We start from the raw sequence: 20,393 nt of genomic DNA, 5'->3' as shown, positions 1-20,393 counted from the left end.
CAATATCTGTGACTAAGCTTTCAAAGGGCAAAAAGCTGTAATTATGCACTTATTCACTGCACTGAGGTGTCAGTTTCACAGAATTTGACAACTGAGATGAAACAGCACGCAACAAAGTGCATAGTCTTAGCATAGTGTCTCTTACACAAACTGACTGCAACTTTTCCAGGACTTGTGGTACCATTCAAATGTGAAATAGCTGACATAGCTGACATGCACCGTTCACTCAGGCAGTGTGGCTCGGGAGGAGACTTGGGATGCAGCCACAGTCTTGTTTTCTGATGCTCTTTGCTATTTTCTGCTCTGTGAGTTTTTGGTTTTCCTTCTTCTTTTTCCTCATCTTCCTCTTACGTTCACTTTTACCAAAATTAATTTGATTTGATTTGAAGCGCTACCAAGTGGAACCATAAAGTAGTAAGACTGGTAGGTCAAAGTAGTAACAGGCTTAATGTTATGGATCTTAAGAATGCTTGTGTGCCTTAAAGAAAATATCGATATTTAGCGCCAGCATATTGCAAGAGGAAGTCTTGAAATATATCGCAATATCTATATTTTGTCCCACCCCTAGTAGAAAGTGATGGTAAAATGGGAAGAGCGGATAGAAGGAGGGGATGAGCAGTATGTAGAAGAGGAACGATTGAACAGAGAATGAGAGCTGAGGAGAGATGGACAGACGAGAGACAGAGTGAGAGATGATATCAGTGTGAAAAAAGGCCAGAGGGCCAAAGTGTCATGGAGAGGGATTCTCCACAGATTGTCACAACACATCTCGTGTCAAGGAAATTTTCAGATCTGACCAAAGCGTGATGATCAAGGCAGCTACACTATTTTGAAGATATTGACTCATGATGAGATGCAGACTGGGTCTGAGGGCTCATGGGCCATCTAAGCATCTGTTGTTACCATCTGGGCAACAGTTACTGTAGGAAAACATGAACAGAGAAGTACATACTGTGGAGAGACTGGGAACAGAGAACTCCATATGCCCTGGGCTCCTATTGCACCGGAGCATCTCCACTCCGACCAGCACGCGCGTCATTGCCGACACTTCCTCATTCTCACTCTGTAGGAAGGAAAACAATGCATACTGAGCAACGCAGTCCTTTGCTGAATACACACCACTTCCCTAAGTCCAATTATAGAAAAGACACATACATGTATTACTATTTGTTTATAAATAATACATGGACCTGCAGTATTGTCATAACGTATGTGTCCCAAATAGCACAGAGATAACCTCGTCGATAATGTATGACTTGCTTTTGTGCGGGAAATGACTTGATGAATGATTTATTGAGATAAGAGATAAAACCTCATTTATGTTAACACTGCATTTCTTAATTTGCACTGCAAGAAACAAACCTCATTTAGCCGTGACTCAAAACACACCAGGCTGAGGGGACTAATCTAGGGCAGGAAAATTCTTGGCTGACAAATGGTCGTAGGATTATGGTGACTAATCAAACAGTCTGTTTAACTGGCAAATTGTTATGAGCACTTTGCCCACATTTCCGTCCCACAGTAAAGCCATACAATCAGCGAATATGACATCCACAGATGATCAGAGACCTGCAGATACAATGCTGTAAAAAGGATATGGCGGAGGTAACGCCTACCACATCAAAAAGACTAATAAAAATGTCAAGCATCATCAGCCTACGATACTATGAGAACATTATAGAGGAACTGTGATAAGCCCATAATACAGAATACATTATGAATGTGACATGATTATGTTATGACATTGAGCTATGCAATTGTCTCAACCTCCTTTACATTTTACATATTGTGCAATAAAAAGGTTTCAAAGCAGCCTTTTTTTTCATGAGAGGGTCGCAAGGACTTTTTGATATTAAAGGGTGTAAGAAATTTAAAAAAAAAATACAATAGGCTCAGCCTTTCCTTCATTTTACAGAGAAAACTAAATGAAACTGTCTTATTTAAGTTTAGAATATTATCCAAGACATAAAAATATCTCAAAGTAAAGGCATAAGGTTATTCACAGAGCCTTCACACTGCAAAATGTTCTCATCCAGCTTTAGAAAAGTACTCAGTTGAAAAAATCAAAGGGCTAACAGGACTAGGAATAGCCAAGCACTGAGAAGAGGACATCATTGTTTTGTTTTGTTTTGGTTTTTTTCAAAAAACAAGTCAATTAAGTACATATGATCTTTGATTATCAAAAAAAGAAAACATACATAAAAACAGAGAGCTAATCAATAAAATGTTGCCATCAGGAATGTTCAACTCTGATGCAGTATTCACAAGAAATATTCAAAATTCATCCTAATCAAATCACTTGTTTTACACAAACTTTCTGCAGTTAGTGCATTCATTAGTCATTTCAGTTGATTAATTATTCTGTACTCTTATTGCTATGTATTATATATAATGCGAAATATCCTTAAAATATGCCGTTCAATATGTTGCTGTTTTTTAAAATGAATTCTGGTAGATTTTCTCAAATAGCAACTTCTGGGGCTGAAAAATGAAGTCGACGCAGAAGTGCCAGAAACTGCAGTTCCTCAAATGGCAACTTGAAGCTGGCAAACTTTACAACAGAAATTACCATGTTTACAGCCTGGTACAAAAAAAAGTGTTGGTCCATATGGCTAACTCTCCCCTTCATGATAGATAATGGGGGTACATTTTTAGTTGCCTATTTACATTACGCATAATCAAGGGTGCGCAGCTTTGAGCAACAGGGTGTCTGCCAATAGTGTCCTTGACTTGTCAGTCAGAGCCAAAACAGTGGACTCAGTGGGTAACCACTGACTCAAAATTCCAAAATGGCGACCACTTAAATGCTGGACTCAAGGCTTGAAAATGAAAGTCCACAAACCAGTGACTGAAGTCCATTGTTTTTACAGTCTATGGTTTTCTTCCACTGTTTTGATGCACTTCTGCAGACTGTTCTAAAACTGCACATGCAGCGATGCAATGCACTAAAACTTTTAACTATTTCTGCTTCTTTACTTTTCACACAACTCTTGCACAAAAACTCCAGGTTTGTACTACATCAAACTTCTAAAATCATGTGATGTATGGAACGTCAAGTGTAAAGCGGCATTTTGCACGTAGGACACGGACTTCAAGGCTTCTTTGAAGGAGGAGGCGTTTGCATTAATCTCTGTATTCAGATCCACCTACATGTGTCAGACCTTTTTACACTTCAAGACTGTACTGAATCCATCTCGCAGTTGGTTGACAGCAGGCCATTAAGAGGCATATGTGAAGCTGAAAGTGCAGACCCGACATAGCACGACTGAGAAGTGAAAGGCTGGGACAGGGATCGCATTAATTGGTAAGCCCAGCTTGCATTTTACTTCTAGGAGAATTCATCACAACATGACTTTCTATGTGTGCATGTATAACTGAAAGAGGGGATTCTGTGCAAAGACAGGCCTAAGTCTCTGTCATTATTACAATCACTCAAACTCCTCATAACAGTGTTAATAACTATTAGTGTATAAACTGAAAATGAATTATATGTGCTTAAACAAATGCCACAGGCACACCACATGTCTTCATCTTTGTAAATTGAGTCATCTGTTGAATAAAGGTTGCTGACCCCTAAAGCCGGTTGCACCAGCTGTTTGTGAGTTCTAACTTAGTCTAACTGCAGTGTTTACTCAGTGAAGTTTCACTGAATTAAAACATGTTGCATCACAGAAATTACTTCTTATGTAAAGAAAGTTGTAACTCTTAACTGCCTGATGTAACTGTTCTGTAGCTAACTGAATCGACAAAAACTAAGCTTGCAGCTACACAGTATTACCCTTTTAGAGTGAAGAATAAAAGAGGTTATAGAGTACAGTCAACATATCTGACCTGAAACTTCAGAAAAGCTGTTTATTAGTGATGTAAATAATTTCTGAGGTTATCCAAGCTTGTGATGCTGTTGGTCATTTACCACTTGTTTATGTGCCTAAAATATGCCAAAAATAAAATCATTATCGTTATATCATTAATATCCTTGTCTTTTCTCTTTATGGAAAACAAAGTGTATGGTTTCAATTGTCTGATGACTCAATCTGCACTCAGGGGTGTTTACAAAGGTTCATCCACTCAAATAAAACCTTGGACAACGAGCTAGCCACACTGGTCATATAAGAGTGCACTTCACCGCTTGCATTGTAGTAGGTAGCTAACAGAGCAATATGAAAGACAGAAAAAGATGTGTGTTTGGATATGAGTGGGCAAAAAAAACTTTGTTTCTATTTCCAAAACAGTAAGTACATTTACATGGAGCCTAGACATCTAATAAGAATGGGTTGAAAACTCTAAACAGATTTAACATGATCCTCAATCAGCTTAAACAGGCCCAAACCAATTCAAGTTACAATTGGTATCATGTAAACAATGAAGCTGATTCATCTCTGGCTGCATTCATTCTGCGCATGCTCTATCCTAACGTAAGGGGACGTTACGACAGAGGTTTCTCCAAACGATCGTCCTCTAAGCAGAAGCGGACCACAGCGAGAGTTTGTATCATGCTGATTAAGAGCATCAAAACAACAGCAAAAACTGCACTGAACAGACGATAAATATCCATCCAGACAGGACGCTCGAGGGGCTTGAGCAGCCACGTAACCATAGTAACTCACTTGCTCCTGCCCAGGTGGAGTGTGTGAGTTACAGGAGAGGAAGGGAGCGCTGTGCTGCTGTCAGAAGTTAACCAATATTTATTTTCACTGCAAAAATATGCAATTGTGGCGTTAAAGTGCGTGAAAAGTGTCAATTGCGTGTGCCTCATGTTCAGTGTGACAGTTGGCAGCCCTGTCATGTTACTATATTCATATTTTTTGCACGTCACACAGCTGCTCCATTTACATGCGTCAGTGCATCCAACACCACATCATTAGAGGACATCCCATCTCAACAGTTTGCCCAAAATCTTCAATCAGATTGAGAAAAAGTGTGCATGTAAACACAGCTAGTGTGGCTGAGGTAAGTCATTCATGTCTCCCGTGTCCTCCTTTCGATCTAACAGCAAGGGAGGTGTGTGTGTGTGTGTGTGTGTGTGTGTGTGTGTGTGTGTGTATGTTTGTGTGTGTGTGGAGCCAACAGTCTGCTCAGCATCACACTTTGCTGTGCCACCTTATCACACTTAACTCTAAGCCTGCCCACTTTTTAGCTGGCCAATCAAATGTGAGGGATTTGATTTAAATCCCTCTTGTACACCCCCCCCCCCCCAAAATTCCATTTTGCTGGGAAATGCATCACAGAAGCAAAAATTACTTTAATGTCTGTTTCACTGGGACTTTAGTATTTACTAGCTACGACATTTCTTACATGTTAATGGTTCAACCTGAGTAAGTAAAACTATAGTTACTGAGAACATGGGAAGGACTTAAAGTTCAAACTAATTAATGATTTGTGAAAAGCTGTTTCAACCCAAACCTGGAGTACAGTGTAATGAACAGTGCTTTGAATGTGGATGAGACCCTGAATATGGATTAGCAGCAAAAAATGAAATACCACATACATGTTTGGGCTGACACAGAGAACATTACCTCATCTCTGATGTCCATCTTTGACCCAATCTGCTGTTGCAGGAGCCTCTTGACCTGCACCCATGTGGCCACCACCTGTTTCCTCGCAGCAATGGGGACGGTCTCCCCTGGGATGCTGCAGGTGGAAATGCTGAGGGCATAGTCGCACAGCTAGGAGGAAGGGTAGAAAAAAACAATGAGTTTGCATTCTCTCAGCTAGAAGTACCTGGTACGACAGAAATAACAGAAATCTATTTCTATGCATAGCACAGTACTGGAGGTCTGAGAAGTTCAATAAGTGGTACATGACATCAGCATAGTCAGGATTTTGCATAATCTTAAAATCTATTAAAAATACGTTAATGTGTATCAAAGTGTCTATCAAATACCACGATACGTATCTAAGATTCTGCAGACCCTGGACTTTCTCTCGCCCAAGGCCCTGTGCCAGCCTGTCAGCTGCAGACACTACAGACGTATACTAAAGACTGTGATATCAGTAAGACTTTGTTCAAGTCAGACACTGTATCTGACCCTGCTGTACTGTCGACTATTTATAAAAAATGCATTGCAACGGATCATTTTTTATCTTTCCTTCAAAAAGGAAACAGTCACGATGAAATTTAATTAATAATTCACTGATAAAATGCCTTTCATCTGGAGTTAGAGCTGATATTCATGGTGGATCCTTTGAATAGAAAAGGAGAAAGGATACTGGGTTTAATTGGCAACTGCAGCACAGTCAGAGAACACAGACATCAGACTTCACTGTCATGGAAGCTACATGTAAGTGTGAATGTATGTGCGTGTTTGCAGGGTTGGATGAGTCCTGTGTGTCAAAGGATGAACTAGATAACAAAATGTGCCCTGAGAGTGCTTCAACTTTTCACCTGTGCTGCTCTTACATCTGTCATGATACATCTGTTGTGACATCTTATCCAGGAGAAACCAGTGTTTCCTGAGAGGCCTCATAGATACAGATTAAATACAGATACAAACACAACGTATCATTGTATAAAAAGGATGTCTGTTCATGATACTTTGTCGCCCTGAGTGTTAAGCCTCAACACATGCAAAATAGCTTTTTTTCACTGCATTGTCTGTTGTTGAACCACATTAGCTTTTTGGTATAAAAATAGTCTACTTGAAGGCTCACATGCAGCACAATCCAGAGGATCATTTTACAAGAAACTTACTTCCAGCCACATTTCATAAAGGATGACATAAAGTTTGATAGCTCCAAAATAACATGAAACTTCTGTCCAAAAAATCTGCAGAAGTTTTGGACATAATTAGTGGCCGGACAATTACCACTGGAGTCTTAAAAGATAGACTCCAGTGTCTCTGTCTTTATAAGCTTTTTTTTTATTTGGTGACTTGATTAATTGCATTGCAAATGAATAGTGATGGAAGGACATAACGTTTGATAGCTCTGAAATATCATGAAAAAAGGCATCCCATTTTTCCTATAAAATGGGTCAGTATCCGTATGATCGTTTGCATAAATCATAAATTTAAGACAGAACATTTGGGAGGTTGAATCCAAGCTGTGATGGTTTAAAGTAGGGGTGTCAAACCCTCACACTGAAGCACTTGTAAAAGCAAGGAGGTGTCAGGTTTTAGGAGCAAGTTTAACAGTGAGTCTACTTCATGTAAAATGCTGCTTCAGAGGCTTTCCACCATGAAAAGAATACAGTTCTCTGAAAATACAAGGAATAATTGTTTTTGTCATTTTTAAAGATATTGAAAATTGTGCAACATATTACCTATCAGCAACTTAAGTACAAAAGAATCTGTATCAGATTTCTACCTTAAAATGAAAATGAAATAACTAAAATATTGGTGGAATCTCGTTGCTGAAGAACTGCCATAATGTTTGATTTGAATGTTTGTAAGCAAGGTTCCCACACATTTATCTGTGGCGTCCTGCCATGATTAAAACATCTGCCACCACATACTGATTTTCTCTTTTTGTAGCTGGACCGTTCATCAGGATGGCTGTTGAGAGACCATTCAGTAATGCATTGCACGTCTCAGAGCACAAAGTGTACTCTGGGCACAGATGGAGCAGCAGAACAACTGACACATTCAAAGTGAAACTTAACTATTCATTCTGCTAGGTCTAAAACTTTGCATTAAATCACAGCAGCTACTCCTTAAATTTATCAATCAGATTAGCTTTAAACAGATCAACAGACGGATTATCCCCCCCACAAGTCACAAACTGCTGCTCCACCTGCACTGTCTTAATGGACCTCCGAATTTAGAGGGGACACGCATTTATAAGCAGTCTTTGTCATAGCTTCCAGTTTAGTTTGGAGTGGTGATACCAGCATTACTACACAGGAGTGGACATGTCTGGAAAAATGCACATGTGGTGACGGTGAGTTGTTGACTGACTGAATGTTAAAAAAACAACACGTACTGTTGAAATTGTGCTTATTTTTCTTAAGAAATCTCAAGCTTTTCATTATCTTTTGTAAATGGATTAACATTCTCAAAATGAATTTTCTCACACTAGAAGAGAAGGAAAAATATAAATTTGGGGGTGTTGTTATTCTAGGTTATGCAGGAGCTTTACAGGTCTGGCTCAATAAAGACAAAATCGGCTGTATTGGACCCATGGACTAAATGAGTTTGACCCCCCGGTTTAAACTGTTGTTTGAAAAAGTAAATATGGAATTTTAAAGTGTCAAACAATTGACAGTGTGTAAACTGTTTCATATGTATCTCTACAAAAGATTAAATTTTGAGTTTCTGAACACGTCTTGCAAAGATTCAGCAAACTCCATTCAGAGATTATACACACACTCCTTTCACAGTCTCAACACACTCCTTTCAGTTCTTTTCAGAGTCTAAAGCTTTGAATGCTGGATTTTCAGACATTGTTTTCACAGTGGGAAGATCAGAAACTGAAAGAAATGCCCGGCCGGCTCAAAACACCCCAATCAGTCTGGGAGAGATTTGACAAAGGGTCAATCATGTTTGCTTCAACAAAACACAACCAGTCAACAAATTTCAAACTACATGTTTTATTTTACCTTGTGACATCCCAGAAAGGCAAGTTTCTGAGATGTCATGATTTCATGTTACATAACACTTAGAGGTTTCAAAACCCTGTGTACCTTATCAGTCCTTTAGGGCTGATTATTTCTTATCTTTTACAGAAGTTTTGGACAGAATTAGTGACTGCAATTACCACTGGAGTCTTACCAGATAGTTGCCCTGTAAGTAGTTTTCTGTCTTTTTCTTTTTTTTAATCTTTATGCAAATATGGTGACATAATTAATTGCTTTGCAAATGAATGGTGATGTAGGGAGTTTTAATTTAAATGTATGCTAAGAGAGGGCATTTTGATGCAAATGTATAGTGATGTGTGCAGCTTTTATGCAAATGCATTGTGACATAGGAAGTTTGTATCAAACTTTGGTTATAATTTTGTAAAAAAAATATGTGGTGTCAGAGGGAATTTTATGCACAAAAAAAAACAAAGGCAGGTTTCAGAGCCCGTGTTGTGTATTTCATTTTTAGTCTTGCGTGTGTCTTTTTATTTTTGTCATTCTGTGTCCCCTCTCTAAATTTGGATGTTTTTGCAGGTCTGTGAATACAGTGCAGGGAAAGCTCATCATAAGGTCTTTTTTCATAAGTGGCACTTTGGGGAGTTTGAATCACGGTGTGGATAATTGATCTGTCGATTAGATCAGTTGCTGATCACAGTAACTGCTGAAGTAGACTCATCACAATGAACAATTGTTTCACTTTCACTGGAACTGATGTTCTGCTGCTCCATCTGAGCCCAGAGTACGCACTGCCTTCCAAGAGTGTGGTGCATATGGAAAAACAGAGTGTTCCAATAGTGCTCCTAATGAACGATTCAGCTCCAAAAATAGAATAATTGTGGCTGGCTGCCACAAATAAATGAATGTGGGAGAAACACTGTGTTAGTGACGGAGACACGCGAGTTGGTATAAGTGGTTGTTAACCCAAACATTACACACACACTGATGTACCTCTGATGCCTTGCGGACATCCTGAAGGGCAGCAGGGTCTAAGAAAACCCCATGCGCACTGGCAGCCTTCTCCATCCCCTTCTCAGGTCTGTTTTTGCCCTTGTCTCCTGACGTGGCTGGCTTGACGCTGTCTGGTCCACACAGAGGCTGGATCATCCCCCGGGCCACGGCATCACACAGCAGCACAAATAGAGCACGATTCCTAAGAAATGCAATACAAAGAATGCTCCAGACTGACATTATCTGGAAAAACAACAACTGAAAGTTGGGCTTGGAGGCCAAACATTTTTGTTTTTATAGTTTAGTTCTTCCTGAAAGTAAAAACCCTTACCGCAAATTTGGACGGCAAAATGTATGTTTCCTTAGCTACATCATTACATGAGGATATCACTGAATCCCAACATTCACATAATTATTTCTATGCCCAAGGACAGTTTGGTCTGTTTTTATGAACACTCACTGCTTCTTTCCATAGCCAAAAATAAGAGCAGAGCATAAACCGCTCGTTTTTTTCTGTGAGTGAGCTACAGCGCCACAGAGAATAAATTAACAAACATTTTTCAGAAGTCAACTTTGACCATGCCTAAAATGATTTTCTAAGGACAAGTGTACATATTGCTGTTATCAGGTGAAAATGCAATCATTTTCAAGTTTCACCTGAACTGAGAGACTATGTTTGCACAGACGTCCACTGAGGGTTGAGTACATGACTGGGCTGATGAAATGCTTTCAAAACTCTGTGAGTAATTTAAAAAAAACGTACAGTCATCAGTCTAAAAACAGCCATGTTTCTTGAAATGACATTTTGCAAATTAGTTTATATCAAACATATTATTGTATTTTACTGTGGTTCAGATATGTTTACAAATACACACTGATGTATGATAAAATTCAAAACAGCAACTGCAAAAAATTGGTCTTTTATTTATTGTCGGTGGAGCAGTTTGGACTGGATTAAACTTTGCAAGAACTCCAGGCTAAACACCCGAACTATTCTGTCTAAATACCCTGTAAGAAAAACCAATGCTTATTTTAGGACCTGGCCTACCCAGTGAACTCTGTCTTTTGGATAATCGCCATCAGACTTTGGAAGGTAGGAAGCAGGCGTTGGTACTCTCCAGCTTCCAACAAGTGGCTACTGTAGTTCCACAAGTAAATGGCTGCATTTGTTATCACCCACGGCTCTCTGATCTCTGCTCCAAGCTCCGCTGCCTGCAAGAAGTTGGAGGTGGCGTAGGCAGAAAGAGCCTGGATCCAGTTTCTGGGTGAGTGTGGAGAGTTACAGTGGAGAGTTGGAAAGGGAGACAGAAAGTTGTGGTTATGTGTCAGGGAGACAGAGAGATTTCTGTTGTCTCAAGTGAGCAATTAATCAAGGGTGAAAAAGTTCATGAATTATGAAAAAGTTGCTTGTTTCAACTTATGCATAGGATTTTTACATGAATAATTCCATTTGCTGACGTTTTTTTCTGCGTCATGCACAAGGGAGAGTGGAACCCCACCTTAGCAATGTCAAACAAGTTATGTCTAATGAGGCGTTCAACACCAATTTGTTAGAGCACCTGGATGCACAGTGATAGCTCTCAGCTCGGATTATGTTACATTGTGCTGGAGGTAAACTTCAGGCAAATTTCAGGCAAAGCGTAGAGGTGCACTGCTTAATGTGATAAGTCAGGTCTTGTCAATTCAATAAAGATTATAGGCTGTTAAGACTATGTGTGATCCTGGAGCTTTGGTGTGTATATCTACAACATCTTGGTCTTTGAAACAGATAATCACATCACTGATGATGTTTAAAGCCTTGTTTAAGCTGTGTAATTGGTGCGGGGATGGTTTCAGATCTGGTGTACAATTTTGGTTTAAGAGATAAGGAAACAAAACCTTTTTTAATGAATGGTTTTGTATAGTTTAAAGAGACTGTGTCACTCCTACCACTGCCTTTCTTCATCACTAATGACTTATGCAAATGCATTTACCTTAAAAGACCTCTCACCGCCCCATTAAATGAGTCATTAGCCCTTTTAACACAGAGATAGCACTTTAGAGCTGCTATGAAGCTCCTCTGAATTTTTGCACAGAACCAAACGACAGAGGCATCATTCCGCTCCAGTGTGTCATTTTGGACAGCACGCCAACATCCCGAAATCAAAAGAGGTGTGACCCCTAACACAACAACTTCAACATTCAGCAGCGCTTGTGAAAAATATAAATGGCATAACATGGCAATAATAATCATTTACCATCGCTATTATATGGTGACTTATCTCGTCTTCTGCTATGAGGGTTAGGATCTCCTGAATCTCATTGTTTCCCAATTAACTGACATTTACAGTTGCTGTTCTTCTTCTATGAGTTAGCTAGAACAGCTACTTTTAAAAACTCCACTATGGGTCGCAGGCATAACACATCGTCAAAACATTACACCTGTTACACCCCTAATCCCATCTTGCTGGCTGTCCTGTTTATACAGACACCATTTCTGCATTGTTACAACCTTCAGTAGGGTAATGCGAGACAACTCAGTTCCCCAATTTGGCAAACACAATATTTCCACCCTGAACTGTGTAAAAGGAGCAACTATAGCTTGAAGTACAAAAAAATTGTCCCTTTATACACGTACATTTCACAACCACACCGACAGAGACTATGAACAGCTAAAGATGAAAATGTACACAGAGGCATTAGTGGATGATTATTAATCGATCTACTTTATGAACACTTTTCATTTTGTTTTTTGTTGTGTGTTTCCTTTGTGTGTCATTCTGTGTCGCCTCTCCAGATTTGGATGTTTTTACAGGTCCATGAACGCAGCACAGGCAGAACTCTTAATGAGTTCTTTTTCCTCAGCAGCAGTTTGTTGACTTTGAGTCACGGGGTGTAAAATTGCCCAATCAATGCGATCAAATCTGATCTGATCAGATTGATGAACGAGAGGGGGAGCTGCTGCAGAGATGAGCAAATGCCAACTTTTAGATCCAGCACAATAAACCGTTATGTTTCACTTTCCCCATCTCTGGCATTCTGCTGCTCCATCTGTGCCCAAATTACGCTCTTCACTGGTACAATAAATGACCAAACAGTGTACAATTTCCAACAGCACCACAAACCAAAAGTCCTCCAAAATGAGAAAATCAACACGTGGTGGCAGATGTTTTAATTGTGGCGGGCTGCCACAAATAAATAAATGTGTGGGAAAATCTGCTTAGTCGTACAGACTGGATCTTTAAGTTGTGACTTTGTCAAAACTACTTGTTATTGAACACTAATATGGAATAACAAAATAAAATAAATGTAAATAAAACTTGGAGGAAATGTGGTCACTGAAAGCTACTTAAAGTATGTTCTAGAAGAATGTTTCCTGAGGTCTTGTTCATTGCTTATACTGCTGCTATGGCTATTAATAATTACAAATACAACATAAATTTATTGGAATGGTCATGTTATGACCATGATGTGGCACAGTGTAAACGTTTATAATGTTACAGATTTGGACTTAAAATGAATGGAGAATAAATTAAATCTGTGATATGCAAATAATAAAGCAGACACATAACGAAAGACAAAAGACATATGATACAGATGAAAGAATCTAGTTTTATGATGCATGTGTGCATGGATGTTATGTTTCTACCTGTAAACAACCCATTGTGGATCCTCTTCAGACACACACAGCTTACTTTCCATTGTGGGGACTGCAGGGCTGTTAAGCTGCACTCCCTCTGTTAGCAGCTTTTGGACGGTGGCCTGAGCAAAACAGAATACATTCATTTCTCAACTTCAAAAGAGAATATTAACGTTGACTTCCTGTTCTGATAACTTCATAATAGAAGGAGAAGAGAAGACCTCACGCTATACGAATGACAGTTTCTCTACAGCCGTTAAAGCTTAGCCACGGTAGATCAAAGAAAAAGAAGTGACTGGTGAGCATTTTACTCCAGTGGCGGACAATTCAGGTAAGACAAGAGGAACCTGTCTTCATCATCAGACTGAGAGGTAGGTAGCTTTTAAATTAATGAATTATGACCCAGTTCAGAAAAAAAAGAATACCCACGCGTCATGGAACAAAGAGAGAGAACATGAGAGGAGCAAGCATAGAGGCTACAGTGTGAGTTGGTTTTGACAAGGTCATGCAGTTGCTATGGATAGTTGTCTCCATTTTCTTCAAAGTGCTGTCAAGTTAACATCTCTATGGACTTAATAAAGACTTGGTGCTGCAGGCTTGATGGGAAGTGGGATTACACAATAAGACAAGCTCATAAAACCAGCACAACAATCTCTGACTCCAACCAATCAGCACCTACCTCACAGGCTTGTTATAAATCCCATAATGCATGTTTACGACTGCGAGCTGCTCTTTGTTCCTCATCTCATATTTCAAAAGTAGAGTTCAAGATGAAGAAATCAAATAGAATATTCCTATGATCTAAGATAGAGTAGTTTTTGTGAATATGAACACCTCAGTACAACACATCTGCATCTGAACCCAAAAAGTTTGAAATAAAATGCTGGTAGACCAGAAAATGTGACTGTAGTCTTTCGACTGCTTTTGGTAAATTATGCACATTAGCATCAACTGAAAAGGGACACAAGAAAAGTCAAAACAGCTGGGAGTTTTGTGTCTGATCTGCCGAATAAGAGAAAGATAAATTGAGTGTAACTGGCTGCTGTGATAATAACCAGTAAATGTGTTTGTGGTCCTTGAAGATCCACCAGTCATTGTATGTGTCGTAATGCCCCCTTGGTTATAATTTTTTAAGATTTTCATTCTACCAAACCTTGTTTTTTTTTTATCTATGGTTGTCATTTTCTTCAGCAAATGCCATCCATTGTATTCAGATTTAACCATTACAGTCTTCCATTCAAACGCTGAAAAGGAAACAATTCATGCATGCACCAATTGATTATGGACTCCTGTTTTAAAGCCTCAAATTTGTCATTTTTCCCAATGCTATCTTGGATTTTTGGAGTCAGAAGTGACCATATTTGAAAGAGAGGCTGGAGCTGTGTAGGAGCTAGGGGTGGAATTAACTCATAGACTGTGGTAACCATAGACTGTATATAAAGATGGACAACATGACAACTGCCCCAAACTTTTCCATCTGGATTGCCCCCTGGTGTCTGGCTGTAGTATAGGGCATAATGCCCGGCCCCTCCAGTAAATGGACATAGGCTAAACTTAAAAATCAAAGTACACACCAATTACATTTTTCCCAAAGGTGGTTTCTGACACTGAAGGTAGTTCTTATCACCTTGATGTTTGTTCAAGGGTTTGTGTTTACGATAAGTTTGGTTTTAATGAGTTATTAAATTATACAAAAAGGGGATTTTCCATCATGAATGACAGCTGTGACAGCCAGTCCATCTGCTAGCATTCAATGGTGCTGCTCGCAATTGGTCAGACAGGTGTTTTGGCAGGAACTTCTCCATTGCAGATATCGCTACTCCAGACTCCAGCTCTGAATGATGTTACCAGTGCAAGACGGCAAAGGTCGTATACAGGATATTTTAGCTTCACTTAAGCATAGCAGGGTTAAGTGGGGGCATGTCATCCATCTTTATATACAGTCTATGGTGGTGACGCATGGCAGACACACTGTCATTCAAGTGGCATAAATATGTGTAATTTTTGGCCTTAGTGAAATGTAAAGGAGTGAGTTAGAAAAACATATACCCCATGTAAAGATGTCGTGAATGTTAAATTAGCTATAGAGACCGAAACTGTTGTTTGTACCAGTCTGCAATCATGTTTATTTCTGCCGTAAAGTTGGACATTTTAACATGGGTGTCTATGGGGATTTACTCTTTTTTTTTGGAGTCAGCCTGAAGTGGCCACTAGATGAAATGCAGTTTTTGGCACTTTCGTATTGGCTTCATTTTTCAGCCTCTTGTTCACCAACACTCTGTACAAAGTACCAGAGCTGTGTTAAGTTACTGTTACTTACTTACTTACTATCCTTTTCTGGTGATTTTTTATTGTACAGAAACCACAAGAAAACAGCGAATGCATCACTAGAGCTGGGAATATGTGCTTATCTTCCGGTTTGATATTGTCACAATACTTGGCTGCCAACTTGATACATATTGTGATTTTTTTTTGTATAGTGATTCTGCATCCATTCCCATGCAATATTACTTTTTATTGTGATTTTTTGTTTACCTTTTCAATGCTAGACCATGGGAAAAAGTTGCACCATCCACATCTACAGACTGAGGCATATTCCAAAAAGACTGCACGTCAGTCTTTCTGACATATTTTAGTGGCATTATATACTGCAGAGAAAAGAGGGCAGCTGGAACTCAGGAGATGGAGAGAGTAACCCACCAATTGGAAGATCACTGGTTTAATCCCAGGCACCTTCAGTCCATATTTAGAATTACCCTTGGACAAGATACTGTACTCTAAATTGATCCCAAAGGCTTTACTATCGGTGTATGAATGTTTGTGTGAAGTGGTGAATGTGAAATGAATTGTCAAAGCACTTTTAGTGGTTGGAAGAAAATGAAGGGGCTATGCAAGTCCACTGATTTATTTATATTGGCTGCTACAATATCAACATTGACCCCCAATTATTCTCTTTTTTTGTTGCCAGTATTTAAAAATGGGTAAAATGTAATCACAACCAACCCCGTAGTCCCTCTACCTCTTCACACTATTAGAGGACTATTCGCTGGGTGAGCAGAAGCTCGGGGGATGGACTTAGTAACAGCTGTAGCAGCTTGAATTCAGCCAGTGCTAACCCCAGTGCCCAGATTCGAAGCAGCCTGGGTCTAACCTGTGTAACCGCAGCAACAGAAATTTTGCTGATCTGGCAGGGAGTTTGTGCTACGCCGGCTGAGTTTGAGTTGCTATTTGAGCAGGTGAAAGTTTGTGTCCTTGAACCTTCAGTTACTTTCTCGCCTCTCCTCTCCTTTCTTCTGTTTTCTGCTTTGGCTTTGTTTTTTATTGAGACAGGTAAGATGTCACGCCACTTGTCGATTGCAACAAAAATTGCCAACTTCTTACCCCTTCTGTATCTGAATTATATCAATTCAGGGATAAAAAAATCAATAAAAAATTGTAAAAATAAAAATTGCTGATTTAATCCTATTTTCCCCCACTTTCATTCATCACCATTCTTAGCGATGACCGTGATCATTCATCAAAAAATAGTCTATAAAACGAACAACACTGCACTAATGGAACTAGAAGAAGCACCCACAGTGAGCTGTTTGATCAATAACTGCAGGCGACAGGCTGCACACAAACAACTCTTTAGCAAGACAACCAACGCCTTTTACTGTGTCCTGCTGTTGTGTGAAAAGAGATCGCAGTTGCATTTTTTATTGGCTGACTTCTTTATTTAAACATTGTGAGTTTGTGTGGTTGCATTATAAATAGATGCACCAGTTGGTTTTCTGAAAAAGATTCTAATAGAAGCTCAAGGAATGTTTGCTAGAGTGTAAAACTGCTGTTTGCATGGTAGGCATAGGTGTCGCCACAACAACCAGGACTAAAATCTTAAGGATTACAACATTATCAAATGATGAAACAACAACAAAAAAATACAGTTGGATGATGTTACAGACCAAAGTCTACTGAGTAGACCAAGTGCATTCATATAGTAGGAGTAATGTCAAACCATGGATTAATAATGTGAGAACATATGCAAAGTGCGTGCGTGTGTGTGTGTGTATTAGGAGTTCTTAAACACACACCTCAGCACTGATGAAGCAGATTTCAGCTAAAAGGCGCAGCAGGTCCCTCACACAGGCTTGGCTTTCATTGGAACCGTGAAGACATTCTGCAGAGTTTTCTTCTTCCGAATTTCTACAGTCTGGATCAAATTGACAAAACATGTGATGTGATTTCTATTAATTAAACCAGTCTTCCCCTCCTTGAGTTTATACTACGACAACTTCATGCCCAGCATTCTAGTATTAGAGGAATACTTCTGTTCTTTTACCATCAGTCTGAGGATCATTTATCATCTTACCGTCAGTCTTGGAACTCTTCCATCTCCCATCATCGTAAAGCAAACAGAATCGACAAGCAGCTCGGCACACGTCCCAAACTTCCTGTTTCCTGGCTGTCTTCACCAGTGTTGCCCACAACTTCAACCTGGAGCAGCCAAGAAATAAAGAACACTTGAAGATGATTTGTTTTTAAAAGGTGGAGGTCAGGGCAACGGCACAAAAACACACTGTATATGATCTACGGTTGTTTGTTAGCAGGGTTGTGAATAATAAACTTCTCCTTTGGGGAATGCTCTCTCCTGACCATTAAACAGGCAATTTCTGATGTGCATACTTTTTTATTGTAATGAAACTGGCAGACAGGAACTCAACTATGCGCTATGAATAAGGAGATGTAATAGAAGGTTGCAGACTCCTTTAGTCAAACAAAATCTTTAACTGCAGAGAGGACATATAGATCAAACTTTCATTAGTATATAATAGTCAGTAACAGTAAACAGTAATAAATCCAACAAGGCTGATTATAGAGGTAATTTTCCAACTGGGTATCTGGGAGGGCAGACAGCTAAAAGTCATTACTAAAACTTTACACAGGCAAGAAGACAGACTTTCGCCCGTATTCATACACATGCACATATAACCACAATTAATGCATGTAAATGTACAAACACACACCTTTCTGTGTTGTCTGTGTCATCTCCTTGTCTGGCCAGATGTCCCTCCACCTTCTTTACAGATGCAGAGTGGTGCTGAGCCTTTGCAGCGAGCTGAGCCACTGGTCCAGATCCAAGACTGCCTACGGGAACTAGACAATTGTTGGAGGACTGAATACATAAGTCGATCTTTATTAATGCTATTGGAGAAGCTTTTGCATTTTTTCTGAATAATGAATCAGTACAATTTTCCAGCAAGTATAACAAAAACTCATTCTGTTACACAATCCCTTGGGCCTAAATGATTGTCTGTTATTCACAGAATATGGACTAAATGTGCACAAATATACATAGTGAGAATCCTTTCGAGGGAGTTACAAAAATAGCCTTATTATGCCACTTCCATGTACATAAAAGGAAAAGACTTCAACAGTAAACGGCCCATTTCCAAAACTGCCAACTCTGTCAAACAGGAATGTCACTGACAACAGCGTAATCAGATTAGACAGGTAAGACCAAAAACACAACAAAGAAGCATCTTGCAGATTTTTTTTCAGATCTCTCTGAAGCAGCAGGGGTATTCAAGCATCTGCTTTATGGACTGAATTATAAATAGAGGTCTGTGACTTTGACTGGAGTGTTTTAAAGAAGCAAAATGCTCCAGTTCCTGTGTGCTCACCCTGAGGAATCAAATGCACGCACTCTCATGCACACATCTCTCGATGATGAGCATCTGTGGGATGATACAAAATTGTGGCAAAATACATGCTACAATTAATTAAACCTCCTGGTCTCGAGGGATTCTTGGTGTGCGGGCTTTGAAGCTCTGAACACAATGGTTAAGTGTTGTCAACTAGGGAATGCTTGAGGTTTATAGACAAAAACAAGAGGTGTCTCTACAGACCAAAGCTTTTAACCCATGCCTGCAGTGGAAGAGGAGCTGTCAAAGGGCTGAGGCAAGTACTTTCCTGGGTCATTAGGACTACTGAATGTTCATTTGATGCTGTGGACCAAGGAGCCTGGAATAAGTCTGAGATCAAAGGCACTCCCTGACTTCAGGCCCCTCTGCTGCATGATCCACTGCACACACAGTCGATGGGGCTTTGCGGTGAGCTACAGTACACTGGAACACATACTAGATTCTCTGAGAAGTTTTACAAAACTTGGCAACAAAGTTTTACACGGCCACTCAAAGACCTTCTGTCCAGACTTGATGACCAAGAAGCAAATTTACATATAAGACGGTGACATTCATCCAGTTTGCATTCGCAATCTGCTCGTAATCAGTGCCTGCTTTACTGACAGAGCAGCCCATTACACAATCAGCACAGAAGACTGCCTTTCATGTGGATTCTGCAACTGGTGATTTGTCTCAGATCACTGAGTACAGAAAAGAAATTACCCTGAAATACTCCTGAATGAACTTAGTAATTTATAATATATCCTGATCTGTATGCCTATTATCATTAATGCAACAAGACTCACTGAATTACACCTCAAAGAAGATGACAAAAACCCTGTGTGTGCTGTGTACTAAAGCCACCACGGTGAGTGCTGAGATCGCTAAAAAAAAGACAGAGAGAGAGAGAGAGAGAGCTAGGTGGGAGCGAGCAGCTGGTTCAGCAGAGGCTCAGAGCAGAGCAGGTCTTATATCAAAAGAATAAAATTACAAGCCTAAGGTCATTTTACGGTTGACCGAATGTTAAATTCAAGTATAATGAGCACAAAACCACCAGTCCTTGCCCCAACATCGTTTGATGCCATAAAACAGTCAGATACTCATGTTTTCTCATTCCTCCCTTTCAGGAGAAAAGTGCATTTTACCAGTTAAGGAGTATCTTGGGTATATTCTTTGAGGCCAATAAACTGTCAGTTTATGAAAATTATATGAAATGTGTGATTCTAGGTGCACATAGAAGGGGCAAAAGGCTCGGTAAATATCAAGTGTGTGTTAAGCTTTATCTACAAGTGAATATCTTCTTGCAGTGGGAGATGTGTTAAAGATGTATCTCACTGCCTGAAAGATGATGTTTTCATTAAACTGAGCTGTCTATACAGTAGAAAGATGCAAATACAAACAATCTTGAGTAATTTAAACATTGCTCTTTTCTAAAGTTATTGTAGGTGAAAAATAGGCAACGCAGTAACACAATCTTGGTTCATATTTAATCAGCAGTGCTTGGTTTTAAAAAGTTTTTTTAACCTCTGTTTTTAAAATACAGAAAACAGTCTGACACCCACTTCCTGTTCACAAATTCTCACGTTAAAGCCAAATGGTGCACCAA

At 39.5% G+C, this 20,393-nt stretch overlaps 1 protein-coding gene across 1 annotated transcript in view; it reads right to left on the bottom strand.

The window, feature by feature from the left end:
• The window catches only part of LOC121954616 (cilia- and flagella-associated protein 46), a 74,226-nt gene that overhangs the window by 41,596 nt on the left and 12,237 nt on the right, over positions 1-20,393 (bottom strand). Inside the window, exons 14-21 of the mRNA XM_042502246.1 lie at positions 18,131-18,251; positions 17,476-17,600; positions 17,198-17,316; positions 13,134-13,246; positions 10,554-10,766; positions 9,506-9,707; positions 5,517-5,666; positions 953-1,063 (exon numbers count right to left, since the gene is read on the bottom strand). Of these exons, the coding sequence (XP_042358180.1) occupies positions 953-1,063; positions 5,517-5,666; positions 9,506-9,707; positions 10,554-10,766; positions 13,134-13,246; positions 17,198-17,316; positions 17,476-17,600; positions 18,131-18,251 (1,154 nt within the window). The remainder of the gene's footprint in view (positions 1-952; positions 1,064-5,516; positions 5,667-9,505; positions 9,708-10,553; positions 10,767-13,133; positions 13,247-17,197; positions 17,317-17,475; positions 17,601-18,130; positions 18,252-20,393) is intronic.

The sequence above is a fragment of the Plectropomus leopardus genome, chromosome 15 (genome assembly GCF_008729295.1).
Source record: "Plectropomus leopardus isolate mb chromosome 15, YSFRI_Pleo_2.0, whole genome shotgun sequence".
Lineage (NCBI taxonomy): Eukaryota > Metazoa > Chordata > Actinopteri > Perciformes > Serranidae > Plectropomus > Plectropomus leopardus.
The sequence above is the reverse complement of the archived record's forward strand: the minus strand, read 5'-3'. Positions and strand labels throughout refer to the sequence as shown.